Source organism: Nerophis lumbriciformis, linkage group LG16, assembly GCF_033978685.3.
Source record: "Nerophis lumbriciformis linkage group LG16, RoL_Nlum_v2.1, whole genome shotgun sequence".
In the NCBI taxonomy this organism is placed as follows: Eukaryota; Metazoa; Chordata; class Actinopteri; order Syngnathiformes; family Syngnathidae; genus Nerophis; species Nerophis lumbriciformis.
The window spans coordinates 38,408,008-38,427,072 of NC_084563.2; the positions used below are offsets into that span (position 1 = coordinate 38,408,008).

At 38.6% G+C, this 19,065-nt stretch overlaps 1 protein-coding gene across 1 annotated transcript; it reads left to right on the plus strand.

Moving 5' to 3' along the window:
* The first annotated feature begins 564 nt into the window (after positions 1-564).
* LOC133617245 (group XIIB secretory phospholipase A2-like protein) lies at positions 565-18,623 on the plus strand. Its single transcript, XM_061977112.1, has 4 exons — positions 565-870; positions 5,409-5,497; positions 16,488-16,653; positions 18,291-18,623. The coding sequence occupies exons 1-4, from the start codon at positions 627-629 to the stop codon at positions 18,407-18,409; spliced, it is 618 nt and encodes a 205-aa protein (XP_061833096.1). The 5' UTR covers positions 565-626; the 3' UTR covers positions 18,410-18,623.
* The last annotated feature ends 442 nt before the right edge of the window (positions 18,624-19,065 follow it).

Consider the following 19,065-nt stretch of genomic DNA (forward strand, 5'->3'; position numbering starts at 1 on the left):
GCAACTTTTCAATTCGGACACCGAAGACGAAGAATTCGAAGGATTTACGAATGAAGAATAACTTCAGAAGGTGAGCGCTATGTTTATTTTGTGTGTTGTGACATTAACGTTCGAGCAACATTATGTTGCTATTTATTGCTCTACACCATTTTGAATTTTACTATGTTTGTGATTGCACATTTGCGTACATTTTGGGACAGAGTTGTTAGAACGCTGGTTTTCAATATATTATTAAAGTTTGACTGAACTATCTGACTGTTTTTTTGACATTCACTTTAGCGCAGCGTTTTTTTGACATTCACTTTAGCGCAGCGTAGGCGCGGCTTATAGTCCGGGGCGGCTTATTGGTGGACAAAATTATGAAATATGTAATTCATAGAAGGTGCGGCTAATAATCCGGTGCGCCTTATAGTGCGGAAAATACGGTACTTGCAGAATATGAAACGCAATCAGGCTGACATGAATCATCAATAATGATTAAAGGCTCCACAAAATGCGGACTTTGTTCTTCCACATGCAACGCTCTCTTGACGTCTGGCTCAAAGGTCAGGTCAGGCAGTTTGATTAGTGTTTCCCCTCGGCCTCGCTCACTCGGTTTATTTGTGCGGGACCGTCTGTGTTGCAGAATGACCCGCTGGGAAGGGATCGCTCCCCTCCTGCTTCTGCTCCTACAAAGCGTTGCCGCTCAAGAAACGGACCAAAGCGCGGCACCACCTCCACCTTCGGCATCCAACGGCACGGAGGAAGAGAGCGAAGAATGGGGCCTGAACTCCCTGAGAGGAAGCTTCGAGGCAGTCAGTGGCTACTTTGACTCAATGCTGGAGTTCATGGGTGGACGGGACGGACTCTGCCAATATCGCTGTCGATACGGTAATGCAGATTTAGCAAAATATCGTCTGAACGCATACTGGGGGTTTGGGTTTCCTCTGTCTTATGGAGGAAAGGAAGGATAAAGGACAATATGCAGATTAATTTCACAAAGAAATCACACCAATGTTATGTTTTTATGCCAAAACTTGAAGACTTATACCAACACTTCATTGAGACTGATACTGTTTTGTAAATTCCTTAGTATTTATCAATGTCGTTATCATCTGGACTGTGGCCTCAAGCCTGATAGGAACAGGCGATGATAGAAAAACGTGGAAAGTTTTTAATGTGTCAGCATAATAATTTTCAACGCATACAAATTTTCAAACAACACTGCAAAAACTGAAATCTAAGTAAAATTAAATATCTCAAATAAGGGTGATATTTGCTTATTTTCTGTCTGATAAGATAATTCTTCTCACTAAGCAGATTTTATGTTATAGTGTTTTACTTGTTTTAAGGGTTTTTGGTCCTAAATTATCGCAGTAAGATATTACAGCGTGTTGCTGAAATGTTATGACCTATATTGAGTAAAACATGCCTGAAACTAGAATATCAACTGTTGCAAAGCTGTGTCATCAACACTCACAAGTATAAAACTACTTTTTTAAAGTAATATTTTTTTATTTCAAGCATGAAATAAAAAATCATGACTCATAGTTAAAACAGATGACAGCCAAATGGACTTTGCTGTTTTATTTTCAATGAAATAATAGAAAATACGTACTATTGGTACAGTACAGTAAACTGACAGTTAATATTTAAACATTTAACATGTGACATTTCTAACAGAATTACAATTGAAAACAATTTGGCTGGGGGAAGGGCTTTGTATATGCGCACTAATTGACTGAAAGAGCACGCACTTGGCACGATGACGTCATGTTGTCGATGGAAAAATGCATTTTTAGACAATATGATTTGCCTGAGCGGCGAGGAGACCCCGAGAGTAACAAGCGGTTGCCTTGTTGCCTTTCCATTAAGAACAATAAATTAGTTTTTAGTATAAGTGTGCTGGTTTCAAGAAATGTAATGCCGAGCGCATATCATTATGTCAAGATAATGGCACGAGCATTTACTTCATTTAAGAATATTTTTCAACATATTGAGCAAAAAGGTCTCTTTTTTTTTCTACCAAGAAAAGTGCACTTGTTATTAGTGAGAATATACATATTTTAAGGTATTTTTGGGTTCATTGAGGTTAGCTAATTTTACTTGTTTTGGAAAGTCTTGACAAGCCAAATTTTCTTGTTCTATTGGCAGATCACTTTGCTTAGTTCAAGTAAAAAAAAACTAATTTTTTGATTTTTTTCCCCTTGTTTTTGAACACTGCCTTTTTGCAGTGCATTTTGTTGCTGTTTTAAAGTGAGTCCAAGATCTCAGGATTTCAAAAGAGCAACATGAGTGCAAAAAACCTAAGATTATTATAGTACATGTACAGTAGAGGCCAAAAGTTTGGACACACCTTCTCCTCATTCAATGCGTTTTCTTTATTTTCATGACTATTTACATTGTAGATTGTCACTGAAGGCATCAAAACTATGAATGAACACATGTGGAGTTATGTACTTAACAAAAAAAAAAGGGGAAATAACTGACGACATGTGTTATATTCTAGTTTCTTCAAAATAGCCACCCTTTGCTCTGATTACTATACAATTGAATTAAGTAACTCATATCATGTTCTACATACAGTGAATGTCTACATTCATCTTGGAGGAAGCAAACCACCAAGTTTGAGTAAATTTATTTCAGTTTGAGCACATGATAAGGCCCCTTAGTTTGATATTCGCAGTTGGATTGGATCACTACTCGTAGGAAAGACGCCCTGATTGGGACTTTGGAATGCAAAAGTGATAACTATATCCTTGAGAGGAGATGAACTGTCTAGCTCAACGCTAACATTTAAGTTATGACTTAAAGCAGTTGTTTTCCAGACACTTACACAGTAGCATCTCCTTTTATAGTCAGGATGTGCTCTCCTGACTTAGCACACACAGAGACACGAGGTAGGAATACAAAACTGGTGGTTTGGCTTCTCCATTTGAGGAGTCCTTCATTTTTTTGACCTAGGTTCCTCTGGGTACGGCAGACGCTCGCTTGTAATAAGGCAACTTTTGGTTCAGTAAAGCGTCTCCAACGTCTCTTTTGATCCAGCCGCACTGCCGTGTCACCCTTCTGTCCGGACGAGGATGACAAAACCAGAAATACACTTCACTATTTTGCACACTCTTGGCATTCTCTCAATGAGCTTCAAGACATAGTCACCTGAAAGGGTTTTCACTTCACAGGTGTCATAGTTTTGATGCCTTCAGTGACAATCTACAATGTAAATAGTCATGAAAATAAAGAAAACACATTGAAATGAGGTGTGTCCAAACTTTTGGCATATACTATATATACATATATGTACAGTATATATATATATATATATATATATATATATATATATATATATATATATATAGTCAAGGTTTCTGTGGTTTATCCGTTATAGTGCTCAATACCGGGGTAGAGCGGAATGTATGTGAAAAACCGCAAGAGGCTATATCAGGGGATTTTATAAAATCCCCTGACGAGCAGGGAAACCTGTGAAACAGGCTTGTAGGGATGATATAGCCTCTTGTGTTTTTTACCGACCTAACATACTGTATATATATATATATATATATATACATATATCAGTGACGTGCGGTGAGGTTCTTGACTGGTGAGGCACTGACTTCATCACAGTCAGATTTACAAAACATATGAACCCTAAAGAGTATCTTATTCACCATTTGATTGGCAGCAGTTAACGGGTTATGTTTAAAATCTCATACCAGCATTCTTCCCTGCTTGGCACTCAGCCTCTAACAGCAACCAAAAATGATTCCCGGGCACGGCGCCGCTGCTGCCCACTGCTCCCCTCACCTCCCAGGGGGTGATCAAGGGGATAGGTCAAATGCAGAGGACAAATTTCATCACACCTAGTGTGTGTGTGACAATCATTGGTACTTTAACTTAACTTTAACTTTACACATACTAACTGTAGCACACAAAAAAAGCACATTTAATAAAAATAAACTTTATTATGGTCTTACCTTTACTTATAAATGAAGTCCATGCGCCGCTCCTTTTGAACAAAAGCATCGATAACTTGTTTATAGAAGTCTTCCTTATCTTTCTTCAGTTTTAAAAGTCTCTCTGTCTCGATGGAGATCTTCCTTTAAGTATTACCTCCTGCTTCGATTGAAAGTCCAGTTTAGAAAACGGTTTTATTTTAGATATGTAATCCTCCATGTTAATAGTCCAGGCAAGAGGAAAAAATAAACGATCGCTGCTAACTGTTGCTGCTTGTTGTCACTTCTTTTGCAGCCGAGTAGTCGCAAGAATGATCTCTGGGATCACTAGCGCCCTCTACCACCAGGAGGCGCGATTACTGCGAGCCTCACACAGTGCGTCTTCGCAGCCGTTTTATGATTGCTCAGCACAAGAAATACGTTACACACATACAGTTGTTGACAAAATACACTGTACATTATATACCTCAGCTAACTAAACTATGGAAATGTATAATATAATTCATATAGCAATACGGTCTCACTGCACAGCAGGCCAGCAGTTAGCCGAGTCATTGCGCAATCCATGGTGAGGCTCAACTGGCTGCTGACTCACCGCACCGTCTCTTCTCAGTATTTGAACAGCAAATGTGAAAATTCAGCGATTTTGAATAAAAATAATCTAAAACTGGTGAAGTTAAATGGAAAATAACTTTATAGTATAATCACTGGATACATAAAACAATTTAATTATTTTTTTTCTTTTTGAATTTGTTTTCTTTCCATGATGGCACGTGAGGCTCCGCCTCACCTGCCTCCCCTGACTGCACGTTACTGAGATATATATATATATATATATATATATATATATATATATATATATATATATATATATATATATATATATATATATATATATACACACATTATACTCCAGTTAGTAACATTGAGACACAGACAAAACAAAATTACCTTTTCATTCTGACATTTCAGCCATTTGTTTTTGATTCTGCAACGTTCAAATGACTGAAGCATTTTCGTTTAGCATCTGTGTTTGAACACTGCTGGGCGTTTGCCTCTTTCGGTAGCCGTAGACCAGGGGTCTTTAATGTTTTCAAGGCCAAGGACCCCCAAACGTAAATGTCCAGAATAAAATTGTCCTACACAATAGTTTTCAATTTAAATGGTTCTAAAGGTACCTTGTTATTGTGCGAAATAAACTTAAACTCAACTCAATAGTAAAATTATTTAATAATGCAGTACTTAGCTGCTAATTGCTTGCTATCCAAAATGCTAACATAAATATAGTAGTTTAATCATTTGTTATTTAGGGTGCAGGCAATGCCACTGCCTTTTATAAACCACGCCACAGTGTGTTGCATCAGTGTTAATATGTATTTAAAGACATTTAAATTTGTGGAATGAAACATTTTATGTAAAAAAAAAAGTCTAATTGACCAAAAATTTCACTAAATCTTCATACAACAATGTGTGCAGGTAACGCTCCTCTGCCACGCCCTGGGTACCAAATGCCAGAACCTGATGGGTGCAGCTCCTACTTCTTTGGTCTTCCTGTTCCAGAAGGGGTATGTACTTCACTCCATTTAAGACAATTGTAGGTGTGCATTTAACATATTTTTCAAGGGGTACAATATGATGAATTTAAAGCACAGCCTTGGCACTTTTGGGCTTATGTCTTTACAGTCCTTTGGACAACCAACTTGACAAAAACAAAAGTACAACCTATGATCAACTGTGCCGCCATGTGTGATCTTATATGTACTTTAACCCACGTTTTTTGATTAACATACAGTACAGGCCAAAAGTTTGGACACACCTTCTCATTCAATGCATTTTCTTCATTTTCATGACTATTTACATTGTAGATTGTCACTAAAGGCATCAAAACTATGAATGAACACGTGGAGTTATGTAGCCACCCTTTACTCGGATTACTGCTTTGCACACTCTTGGCATTCTCTTGATGAGCTTCAAGCACACCTGTGAAGTGAAAACCATTTCAGGTGACTACCTCTTTGAAGCTCATCGAGAGAATGCCAAGGGTGTGCAAAGCAGTAATCACAGCAAAGGGTGGCTACTTTGAAGAAACTAGAATACAAGTCATGTTTTCAGTTATTTCACCTGTTTTTGTTAAGTACATAACTCCACATGTGTTCATTCATAGTTTTGATGCCTTCAGTGACAATCTACAATGTAAATAGTCATGAAAATAAAGAAAACGCATTGAATGAGAAGGCGTGTCCAAACTTTTGGCCTGTACTGTATTTTAGATGCACTTCCAGTGTGCTTAATCAGATGATTACATAGGCACGTCACCGGTGACTTGAGTTGAATGTTGCAACGTTCCTCTATGTCCGCAACCTATCATTATTAATAATATATGTGACAACTTCGCTCATATTTCTGCAAATATTTTGTTATATATTTTAATGGGTGAGTCAACACTGAATAAATGACAGTTAGATGGAATGTAAAGAGTGTAAATATACGGTCCCCTCTAACAACACACAGCCAGTCATGTCTAAAACTGCTCCGGTACTCAAATCCCTGTACCACAATAAGGTAGTGATTTGCAAAGGGGGTTTTGTTTGGTATGGTTTGACTATAAATATAGTTTTCTTTCATATAGTCAGACTAGACAGTATGGTTCGTTTTTGTATAGTCAGACTGGCAATATGTATATCTACCAGAGGTGTGGACTCGAGTCACATGACTTGGACTCGAGTCAGACTCGAGTCATGAATTTGATGACTTTAGACTCGACTTGACAAAATGTAAAGAGACTTGCAACTCGACTTAGACTTTAACATCAATGACTTGTGACTTCACTTGGACTTGAGCCTTTTGACTTGACATGACTTGCCACTTTCCCCAAAATCCAAAGCTTAAAAAGTTATTTGGGAGCGCTCTGTATTTTTCATTTTCTTCGTCTGTCTATCAGCGTGTTGTTCCTGTCAGCTGGTGTGCTGTCAGCGTGTGTGCTGTCAGTACAACAGCCAATCAAATTAGATCTACGTTGTTTTCATCACACAGCATTCATCCAATCAAATTGCAGGAGAACCAATGAAGAAGAGTTGTCCAACAACGTGCCAGTGATAAACAATTATGCCAAAGTTGGTTTTGTTCGGGTATAAAAACAACGACTTGGTCAACAAAAAACGAATTGCCGTATGCAAATCACGCAGTTCGAATATTACAGACGGAGACGCAACAACTTCCAACTTCGTTCGACATTTGAAGTTGCACAAAGAAGGGTAAGTTTTGAATGTAAGATAACGTTTATTGGCTAAGTAACGTGACTTTTATTTTCTGTGTAGTTAAATCAGTGAGGCTGCAAACTCACTGCTAACGTTATAACCATAGACATCTTATAAGTAGACGCAGCATGGAGCGCTACTGCCTACTGGCGCAGACGAGGCGCGGGGCCGCCATCTTGGAGTGGTGATCCGCTCCACTCAGTGCAATTCATTTGGCAGGAACAATGAACTGTCAGCGCATTTCATTCATTTTACCTCACTGAATACCACTGATTTTCACCCCCTTTTTTGTCATACGTGTAGCTATGATAACAGACACATGTTTTGGCGTGTTTTATTATTCATAGTTTGCTTAACAGTAATAGAATATTCTTATACGCTATAAGTGACCAGACGTCCGAGATCAAAACTGGGAATATAATCCCAGAGAAGGGGGAAAAAAACGGTCAGCTATTTTTAAATTGAAGAAACAATATGATTAGGTTATATATGCATATGCGTGTATCCTACATAAACAATGTATGAATACATTAGATATCTATATATCTTAGGGACTGTATCTCTGTTGCTTCAGCAGCAGAGAGTTTATTCTGTCTTGACACTTTGTATTGATATTTTCTATTACATTCTTCCCTTAAATGATAATGTTTGCAGTGATTGTTTTATATGTATTATTTTATGTAAGTCGCTTTGGATAAAAGCGTCTGCCAAATACTTAAACATATATAAACACCTGAAAGTCTTCATATCAGCTAAAACCACCAATCTGTTTCACTGGATTCAGAATAAAACCAAATTCTGTTTTACCCAACAATGTTAGTATTTGAATATTGTTACTTGAAGACTTATTCCTGGTTACAATTATATTGTTAAGAAAGTATTGTCTTATACTTTGCCTAAAATGAGAATGCATCATAATCAGTGGCGGCTGGTGAATTTTGTTTTAAGTGGGGCTGAAAGTTTGTAAACCAAACCCCTGTAGGGGCGTCATCTTCCCCCAGAATATTTATTTGTGATTTTCACATACAAATATTGAAGATCTTTGATCCTTCTCAACTCTGTGGTAAGATTATTTTCATAAAATACAACCAATAGTACGTTAATGTTAAATCTTACTTGTGAAAAGTAATCCCCCGATTCCTATTTTCAACAGTCCGCTCATTTGAGCAGGAAAACGCTGAACACCAGCCCGGCATCTTTGTTTTCTACCTTTCAACTGTCAGTTTAGGCTGCTCGCCGGCTCCTCATCAGCACTTCAAGATGGCGGCCAAATTGCTCACTTCACAGCAACCAATGCTGCGTCTACTTATAAGATATCTATGGTTATAACGTCATTGCAAACACTGCAATATGTTGCGTCCACTGCAGTTTGCTACCTTATTCATACTTTTTGTCAAGTTATTTTTTTTTCAAGCAGGGTTGCATGAGGTACCTATACATAACGTTACGTTAGTCAATGTATCACACACAGTAACATTACGTTAGTCAATGTATCACACACAGTAAGGTAACGTTTGACGGCGGTCAGCAGCACCGCGTATTTTAGCCACCTACAAAAAGACAAACATAGTCAAATAAAGGTCAGTTAAAATGTATACTATATTAAGAATATGTGTACATATTGCATAGGGCCCTGACATCTAAAAAGTACAACTCTGTTCATTGTTATGTTCATGTATTTGTTATGTTTTTCATGTGTACGCACACATCAACACACATACAGTATGAGATGAGATCAATGAGATAAGGTAAGAACAGGATAGAAACTGCTGTGGAACTAGTTACAATGCAATATGCCATGGAAATACAATGTTAACACTTTTGTGCAAATAAGTACAGTTGCACTTGTTTTTTTCAAATGTGTTTATTCTGTAAAGGGATGAGTTACATGTTTAAAATGACTGGTTAATAGTGCTATTTTGAAGTGCAATGTCAGCACTATCTTTTTCCCTGCAATTTCAAATGCACTTGTTTTAATAAATAAATACAGCGTTTTAAAAGCATACACAATCTGTGTAAATATATTAGTCTGTGGTTAAACGACTTGAAAGGACTCAAAACTCAAAATGCAGGACTTGGGACTTGACTTGAGACTTTCCAGTCTTGACTTTGGACTTGACTCGGACTTGCCCTGTCTTGACTCGGGACTTGACTCGAGACTTGAGGGCAAAGACTTGAGACTTACTTGTGACTTGCAAAGCAATGACTTGGTCCCACCTCTGATATCTACACTGAATAGTTGGCATGTACGAAATGTTTTATTCTGCAAAATCTATGGCATGAACTTCCACAACAAAACCTACGGTCTACATTTACAAAACAAAACATACAATATAGTATGTTTCTTCTGGATATTACGGAGAAAAAAAGGTTTTGGTATGGAAAGTCATACCTTAGGTTCTGTTTTGTATAGTCAGACTATATAGAATGTAAGTTTTGTTCTGTATATTATAGTCAGACTATGTTTCGTTTTGTATAGTCAGACTATAGAATGTATGTTTTGTTTTGTATACTATGGTCAAGTTCAAGTTGCTTTATTATTGTCCATTCTTCACATGTACAAGGTATACAAGAATTTATATTATGTTTTCAGCACAGTCCCACTCAGAGCAGACATACATTAAAGGGAGACAAGACAGGACCGCTGACGGATCAGCCACTTACGGTGCCCCTTAAAAAGGTGGATATAGAATGAATGAATAGAATCAACAAAACTTGCAACAGAAGGGAGGAAGTTACAGAGGCCGGCTGCTGCTGTATAAGTGCTACTCAGCCGTCTATCACCCCTAAGGGGAATCAAGCGGTGGTGAAGGCGTGGGGTGGGGGTTGGGGAGTGCATAAGCCCATTGTCCAGGGTGGTGTTGTGTCTATAGGCCTGGAGCCGCTCTGCAGGCAGTGCAAGCAAAGTTCAACTCCCAGGTGTTGTTGAGGAGGGAGGGGGGTCAGAGCGTCCATCATTGAGGTGTCCTCAGGGGATGTTTTCAGAACAGCCTTCTTCTGTTTTGAGCAGTGTCAAGGCCATACGAGGGAGTCAAATCGTAGATTAGGTTTGTTGTTTTTCCAAGCGAGCAGACATTTCCATGGCTTGTCTGTTCTAATCGTTTGGTCATATCCAAATTTTGCATTTCCATAAGCCTCTCCATGATGTGATCCAATTTACGATTCAGTTTAGAAATCTCCAAGGTCTGTGAACCCACAGCTGGACCCGTGCCTTCCATTGCAACAAACAGCCTTTCGGCTCCTTGAGTGGCAGCCATCGTCTTCCGAATTTAACGATACACCAAGCCAATGCTCAGCCCAATCAGCAGATGCCCTGCGATCACGGTTCCAAATAGGTAGATGTCTTCCACGTCCTCGATGGAAAGCCCTGAGAGGCACATGATTCTCCATTTGTCCCAGGATTCTCTCACGTACCCCGCAGCAATTACTCTGTCAGGGCAGCCAGGCTCCCCAGAACCTCTTTTGCTCGTCAAAAAAGATTTTGTCAAGTCCAGAGAGGCCAGCTAATCAATTCCATTTCTGGTGTTTAGATTTTGGAGGACAGTGCAGAGAAAGAGGCTCTAAAAAGTATAGACAAGACAAGACAAAGAGAGCAAGCAGGGAGAGACAGAAGGGGGCGGGGGTGACCGCCTCGACCAAGTGCCAAGGCAGGAAATATAATAATAATGTAATATATATAATACAATGTATGTTTTGTATACTATGTATACTATAGCATGTATGTTTTGTATACTATAGCATGTATGTTTTGTATACTATAGTCAGACTATGTTTTGTATAGTCAGACTATATAGAATGTAAGTTTTGTTTTATATACTGTACTATAGTCAGACTATGTTTTGTACAGTCAGACTATATAGAATGTAAGTTTTGTTTCATATACTGTACTATAGTCAGACGATGTTTTGTACAGTCAGACCATAGAATGTATTTTTTGTTTTGTAAACTGTAGTCAGACTGTTCTGTTTTGTATAGTAAGACTATATGGAATACAGGTTCTGTTTTGTATACTATAGTCAGACTATATGGAATACAGGTTCTGTTTTGTATACTATAGTCAGACTATGTTTTGTTTTCTATAATCAAACTATAGAATGTATGTTTCGTATACTATAGTCAGACTATGTTTGGTTTTGTATAGTGTTCGACGAGGGACTCGAACAAACCTTGACTTTGTTCCACCTCACCACGTGTTCATTTGATCAGAAGAAGAATAAAACTGGTCACTTATTTCAACGTTAAATCAGTTACATTTATTTGCATCAACAAAAAGGTATATACTTACAAAGATGTATGGAAAATTGGCCACACACGTCACCTTGCTTGTTGGATCATGTGTAGGCGAGCGTGTCTTCTCTCAAAATCATCTCTTCTGGGCTAACACAGTAGCAACATTGCCTTCTTCATATAATTTCATTGTTAGCTACAGTATGAGCTTGATTTACTAAGATCCAAATACCACGCACTAAACAGTGTAAGCATTCTATAAAATAGCGTGTACTATTAGTGGGTGTGTTGCATGTAATTCACTAAGACCAGAGGTGGGTAGTAACGCGCTACATTTACTCCGTTACATCTACTTGAGTAACTTTTGGGATAAATTGTACTTCTAAGAGTAGTTTTAATGCAACATACTTTTACTTTTACTTGAGTATATTTATAGAGAAGAAACGCTACTTTTACTACGCTACTTTTATCTACATTCAGCTCGCTACTCGCTACTATTTTTTATCGATCTGTTAATGCACGCTTTGTTTGTTTTGGTCTGTCATAGTGCCTGCGTTTCAACAAATACAGTCACTGGTGACGTTCACTCCGTTCCACCAATCAGATGCAGTCACTGGTGACGTTGGACCAATCAAACAGAGCCAGGCGGTCACATGACCTGACTTAAACAAGTTGAAAAACTTATTCGGGTGTTACCATTTAGTGGTCAATTGTACGGAATATATACTGTACTGTGCAATCTACTAATAAAAGTTTCAATCAATCAATCAAAAGTGTGAAGGAAAAAAGACCCTTTTTTATTTCAATCGTACATCCTGTCAAGAGCCTAAAGACTGACTGCACAGTTCCTGTCTTCACAATAAAAGTGCCGCTCCATCGCGCCTGCGCTTTCAAAACAAGAGTCTCCGAAAGCCAGCGCAAACAAGCTAGCAAGCTACGGAGTTTGCCGCCAATGTATTTCTTGTAAAGTGTATAAAAACGAATATGGAAGCTGGACAAATAAGGTGCCAAAAACCAACCACTTTCATGTGGTATTAGACAGAAAGGAGGAACTTTTTTTCTCCTCCATTTGAAAACGTGGACGCTATCAGCACTACTGTCTGATTACAATCAATGCAAGTCATCAGAATCAGGTAATACACCAACTTATATTCTTGTCTTCATGAAAGAAAGGAATCTATATGTGTTAAACATGCATGTATATTCATTAAAACACCTTTAACATGTAAACAAAAACGGCAAAATAAATAAATATAAATTATATACTGTATATATATATGTGTGTGTATATATATGTATATGTATATGTATATATATATGTATATACACATATATATATATATATATATATATATGATATGTGTGTGTATGTTACTCATCAGTTACTCAGTACTTGAGTAGTTTTTTCACAACATACTTTTTACTTTTACTCAAGTAAATATTTGGGTGACTACTCCTTACTTTTACTTGAGTAATAAATCTCTAAAGTAACAGTACTCTTACTTGAGTACAATTTCTGGCTACTCTACCCACCTCTGACTAAGACCGTGTGTACAACTGAAAAGTAGTGCGGACCACCTTATTTAAATGAGGATTTTGCATGCATTCTACGGGGAATCACCATGGAGACACTCATTTACTGCGCATCCACATTATCATGCTGTGGCGTTTTGCTATGTTTTTAAACGACATCTACCACTTTTTATGGGCATTTTAGAAGCAGTCGTTCCAGTGCATCTTCATTGACACCATTTTATTTAATTTTTTTTACCACTGAAGGTGCATGGAAGGGAGCTTACACTTACTTTGCGCAATTCGCAAAAATACATACTTCAATATAGAGATGTCCGATAATATCGGACTGCCGATATTATCGGTCGATAAATGCTTTAAAATGTAATATCGGAAATTATCGGTATCGCTTTCAAAAAGTCATTTTTTTTTTTTTTTTGTCCTGTCCAGCTTCTCAGGCATATCATATCGTTGATGTAGATGCCCATATCGGCTGTTCAGATTGAGCCCAGTTTATAATTTCCTGTTACACAGTATGCCAGGCAGTCTTGCACTAAAGGAGTACTGTGTTATTGTTCACTTTATTACTCTAGTATACTCTGGACTGAAGCTGTGTGCTTCATTGTTTTTGTAGCTGTTGTTTTGAGGCATGTTTAAAAAAAATAATGCACTTTGTGAAAGTCAAAGTATAGTATTTCCCATAGTTGTAGTGGGTATCAGGATTATCTCAGGGAGAGCATGTCCCAAATTCCAAGCTGCTGTTTTGAGGCATGTTAAAAAAAATAATGCACTTTGTGACTTCAATAATAAATATGGCAGTGCCATGATGGCATTTTTTTTCCCATAACTTGAGTTGATTTATTTTTGGAAAACCTTGTTACATTGTTTAATGCATCCAGCGGGGCATCACAACAAAATTAGGCACAATAATGTGTTAATTCCACGACTGTATATATCGGTATCGGTTGATATCGGAATCGGTAATTAAGAGTTGGACAATATCGGATATCGGCAAAAAAGCCATTATCGGACATCTGTACGTCAATACGTTTTTTCCATATAAAAAAATAATTGAATGATATATATTCTATGCGGGGAAAAATGTACATCATTAAAAAAAGAAAAGTAAAGGACACCAAAACATATAAATTGAATTTGTTTTAATCAGCCCCTTAAGTCCTCGAACAGCTATAAAATTATGTTGCTGAACAGACGATATGTGTAATAATTTATTTTAAGTACAACAATAGTCAGTATTTACATAAATGAAAAGTACAGTAGTCTTATAATCAATACAAAAACGTTCTTCTCAAACTAGTTTATCATCAGCTCAGCTGCATCGTGCCTCAAAGTTTCTGCATTCTACACTCATTCTCATAGACAAAGAAACTTAACAGCACCGCCTACACTCTAGACATACTAATGTTTTTATCCAAGTTGTGTTTTACTGTACCAACCAGGAGTCATTAATTCCCCCTGTTCTTTTAAATTCTATTAAAGGCCTACTGAAATGCGATTTTCTTATTGAAACGGGGATAGCAGGTCCATTCTATGTGTCATACTTGATCATTTCGCGATATTGCCATATTTTTGCTGAAAGGATTTAGTAGAGAACATCGATGATAAAGTTCGCAACTTTTGGTCGCTGATAAAAAAGCCTTGCCTTTACCGGAAGTAGCAGACGAGTAGCGTGACGGTTGTGGAGCTCCTCAGATCCACCAGCAGCGAGAGCGATTCGGACCGAGAAAGCGACGATTCCCCCATTAATTTGAGCGAGGATGAAAGATTTGTGGATGAGGAAAGTGAGAGTAAAGGACTAGAGGGCAGTGGGAGCGATTCAGATAGGGAAGATGCTGTGAGAGGCAGGTGGGACCTGATATTCAGCTGGGAATGACTAAAACAGTAAATAAACACAAGACATATATATACTCTATTAGCCACAACACAACCAGGCTTATATTTAATATGCCACAAATGAATCCCGCATAACAAACACCTCCCCCCTCCCGTCCATATAACCCGCCAATACAACTCAAACACCTGCACAACACACTCAATCCCACAGCCCAAAGTACCGTTCACCTCCCCAAAGTTCATACAGAATATATATTTCCCCAAAGTCCCCAAAGTTACGTACGTGACATGCACATAGCGGCATGCACGTACGGGCAAGCTATCAAATGTTTGGAAGCCGCAGCTGCATGCGTACTCACGGTACCGTGTCTGCGTATCCAACTCAAAGTCCTCCTGGTAAGAGTCTCTGTTGTCCCAGTTCTCCACAGGCCAATGGTAAAGCTTGGCTGTCATCTTTCGGGAATGTAAACAATGAAACACCGGCTGTGTTTGTGTTGCTGCAGCCGCCCGCAATACACCGCTTCCCACCTACAGCTTTCTTCTTTGCTGTCTCCATTGTTCATTGAACAAATTGCAAACGATTCACCAACACAGATGTCCAGAATACGGTGGAATTTTGCGATGAAAACAGACAACTTAATAGCTGGCCACCATGCTGTCCCAAAATGTCCTCTACAATCCGTGACGTCACGTGCAGACGTCATCATACCGAGACGTTTTTAGCAGGATATTCCGCGCGAAATTTAAAACTGCACTTTAGTAAGCTAACCCGGCCGTATTGGCATGTGTTGCAATGTTAAGATTTCATCATTGATGTATAAACTATCAGAATGCGTGGTCGGTAGTAGTGGGTTTCAGTAGGCCTTTAATGAATACACATCAAAATACTATAATTTATGTCACCACATGACCACGGCTGAAGAAATACTATACAGAAACACACTTGTGCACTACTGGACATTGACCCCCTTAACAGTGTACAAAACAGGCTATATTTCGGCACATTTAAAAATCAATATACCCACTTCAGCATTTAAAACATTATGTGGTACTGTCAAAATTAAAATAATTGTAAAGAATATATTAAATGTGGAAAAATAGATAAATAAAATATTTGAACTTTTTCTTTGTGAGTTAAAAAAGTGAGAATCGATAATTTCTCTGTTGGCCAGGTATGGCTCCGGTGCCCCTTCCTGCTTTTTCGCAAATTACAACCTGTGATTGGATTCTCACTTGGGAGTGACAAGTGATAATCCAATCACAGTCACATTTAGCGTAAGGCAATTTAAATGGGCTACTGTCAAGAACTCGTGATCTGATTGGCTATCGCAACTGTCTATCCGGCAGAATTCATATGGCGCTGGCAACAAGCTGGCTGAATTCTGATTGGATGAAAGCTCTAACATAAAAACAAGCAACACTGGAGCCTAATAAGACATGAAGAGAATATGATGTAAACATTATGGGAAGTAGATCATGATCATGATTTATGTTAGGCCAGCAGAGAAGGCCTTGCTGGCCCTAACGGCACACCACTGATAGAATATAGGTTTTGTATCGTATAGTTTAACAACAAGTTTTAACAGCCTTTTTCTTTACTTTGTAATTGAAATGATCAATATCATGCAAAATGTACTTTGTGGCATCAACAATTTATTAGAAACATATTTTATGTGTACCATTGCCACTGTTTGTTGTACTTCAGATGGACATGGGCATCCCCGCCATGACCAAGTGTTGCAACCAGCTGGATATGTGTTACGAGACCTGCGGTTCTAACAAGTACCGCTGTGACTCCAAGTTCCGCTGGTGCCTCCACAGCATCTGCTCCGACCTCAAGAAAAGCCTTGGCTTTGTGTCTAAAGTTGAAGGTTGGTAACTCAGTCCTATTATTACTTTGTATTATACAAAGTATATGAGTTGGGAAATTGTGTTAGATGTAAATATGAACGGAATACAATGATTTGCAAATTACTTTCAACCCATATTCAGTTGAATATGCTACAAAGACAACATATTTGATGTTCAAACTGATAAACTTTTTTTTTTTTTTTGCAAATAATCATTAACTTTAGAATTTGATGCCAGCAACACGTGACAAAGAAGTTGGGAAAGGTGGCAATAAATACTGATAAAGTTGAGGAATGCTCATCACTTATTTGGAACATCCCACAGGTGAACAGGCAAATTGGGAACAGGTGGGTGCCATGATTGGGTATAAAAGTAGATTCCATGAAATGCTCAGTCATTCACAAACAAGGATGAGGCGAGGGTCACCACTTTGTCAACAAATGCGTTTTCACAAATTGTTGAACAGTTTGAGAAAAACCTTTCTCAACCAGCTATTGCAAGGAATTTAGGGATTTCACCATCTGCGGTCCGTAATATCATCAAAGGGTTCAGAGAATCTGGAGAAATCACTGCACGTAAGCAGCTAAGCCCGTGACCTTCGATCCCTCAGGCTGTACTGCATCAACAAGCGACATCAGTGTGTAAATGATATCATCACATGGGCTCAGGAACACTTCAGAAACCCACTGTCAGTAACTACAGTTGGTCGCTACATCTGTAAGTGCAAGATAAACTCTCCTATGCAAGGTGAAAACCGTTTATCAACAACACCCAGAAACGCTGTCGGCTTCGCTGGGCCTGAGCTCATCTAAGATGGACTGATACAAAGTGGAAAAGTGTTCTGTGGTCTGACGAGTCCACATTTCAAATTGTTTTTGGAAACTGTGGACGTAGTGTCCTCCGGACCAAAGAGGAGAAGAACCATCCGGATTGTTATAGGCGCAAAGTTGAAAAGCCAGCATCTGTGATGGTATGGGGGTGTATTAGTGCCCAAGACATGGGTAACTTACACATCTGTGAAGGCGCCATTAATGTTGAAAGATACATACAGGTTTTGGAGCAACATATGTTGCCATCCAAGCAACGTTACCATGGACGCCCCTGCTTATTTCAGCAAGACAATGCCAAGCCACGTGTTACATCAACGTGGCTCCATAGTAAAAGAGTGCGGGTACTAGACTGGCCTGCCTGTAGTCCAGACCTGTCTCCCATTGAAAATGTGTGACGCATTATGAAGCCTAAAATACCACAACGGAGACCCCCGGACTGTTGAACAACTTAAGCTGTACATCAAGCAAAAATGGGAAAGAATTCCACCAGAGAAGCTTAAAAAATGTGTCTCCTCAGTTCCCAAACATTTACTGAGTGTTGTTAAAAGGAAATGCCATGTAACACAGTGGTGAACATGCCCTTTCCCAACTACTTTGGCACGTGTTGCAGCCATGAAATTCTAAGTTGATTATTATTTGCAAAAAAAAATTAAGTTTATGAGTTTGAACATCAAATATCTTGTCTTTGTAGTGCATTCAATTGAATATGGGTTGAAAGGGATTTGCAAATCATTGTATTCCGTTTATATTTACATCTAACTCAATTTCCCAACTCATATGGAAACGGGGTTTGTAATTGAGGATAAAATGTAATGTTCTCTCAACAGCATGTGAGACGGTGGCAGACACTTTGTTCAACACAGTGTGGACTCTGGGCTGCAGACCCTACATGAACAGCCAGCGAGCGTCATGCTTCTGCCAAGGAGAAGAGAGAGATGAACTCTAGACTAAACTCAAACCATATTTTTATTTATGACAATTATAATTCACAGAAACATCTCATCTTTATGGCAACATTGTTTTACCTGAGTGACAGTTGTTTTTTTTGCTATTCACAACACAATGCATTTATCTTAGTAGCCTCTTAATTATTTTGACAAATGATTATGCATTTTCTTTGTCTCGATTGTACAGTATGAAATATTAAAATAAAAAATAAAAACATAACACTACCCTCATTTTTAAAACACCTCCTTTTGGCCTACATTAGGGGTATCTCATTATTTTGACATGGGCGCCCTACTTTTCCGCGACGGAGGGGCCCTAAGCCCACTCAAATATTAACACGGAATAAGGCATTTTACTCTTGAAGTTAATTGTATTCTGTAGAAGTCGCTGTCTTGCGGTTCCACAGAAATGCACGCCAAGTCTCCAAGCGTACAGAGTTGACAACAGGTTTCATGTTTTTTAACACAACCATCAAATAATATGCTTTCTTTCAGGACTTTCCAGTCTCTCTCCAAACTTCCTCCTCCTGCACCCGGCCGCTCACTGTTAAAGACAACAGGTGATTAGATTAACACGTACCACCTGTGAAATCTAATCACCTGCCAGCTGTGTCTCGCTGTCAGCACATGCCCCGCCCCTGCCCGATGGCGCTCG

Excerpts from the sequence above, each read along its gene's own strand:
- LOC133617245 (XM_061977112.1), top strand. The coding sequence starts at position 627 with ATGACCCGCTGGGAAGGGATCGCTCCCCTCCTGCTTCTGCTCCTACAA. Across the intron at positions 5,498-16,487 it reads GTCTTCCTGTTCCAGAAGGG|ATGGACATGGGCATCCCCGC; the intron begins GTATGTACTTCA and ends GTTGTACTTCAG. Across the intron at positions 16,654-18,290 it reads CTTTGTGTCTAAAGTTGAAG|CATGTGAGACGGTGGCAGAC; the intron begins GTTGGTAACTCA and ends TTCTCTCAACAG.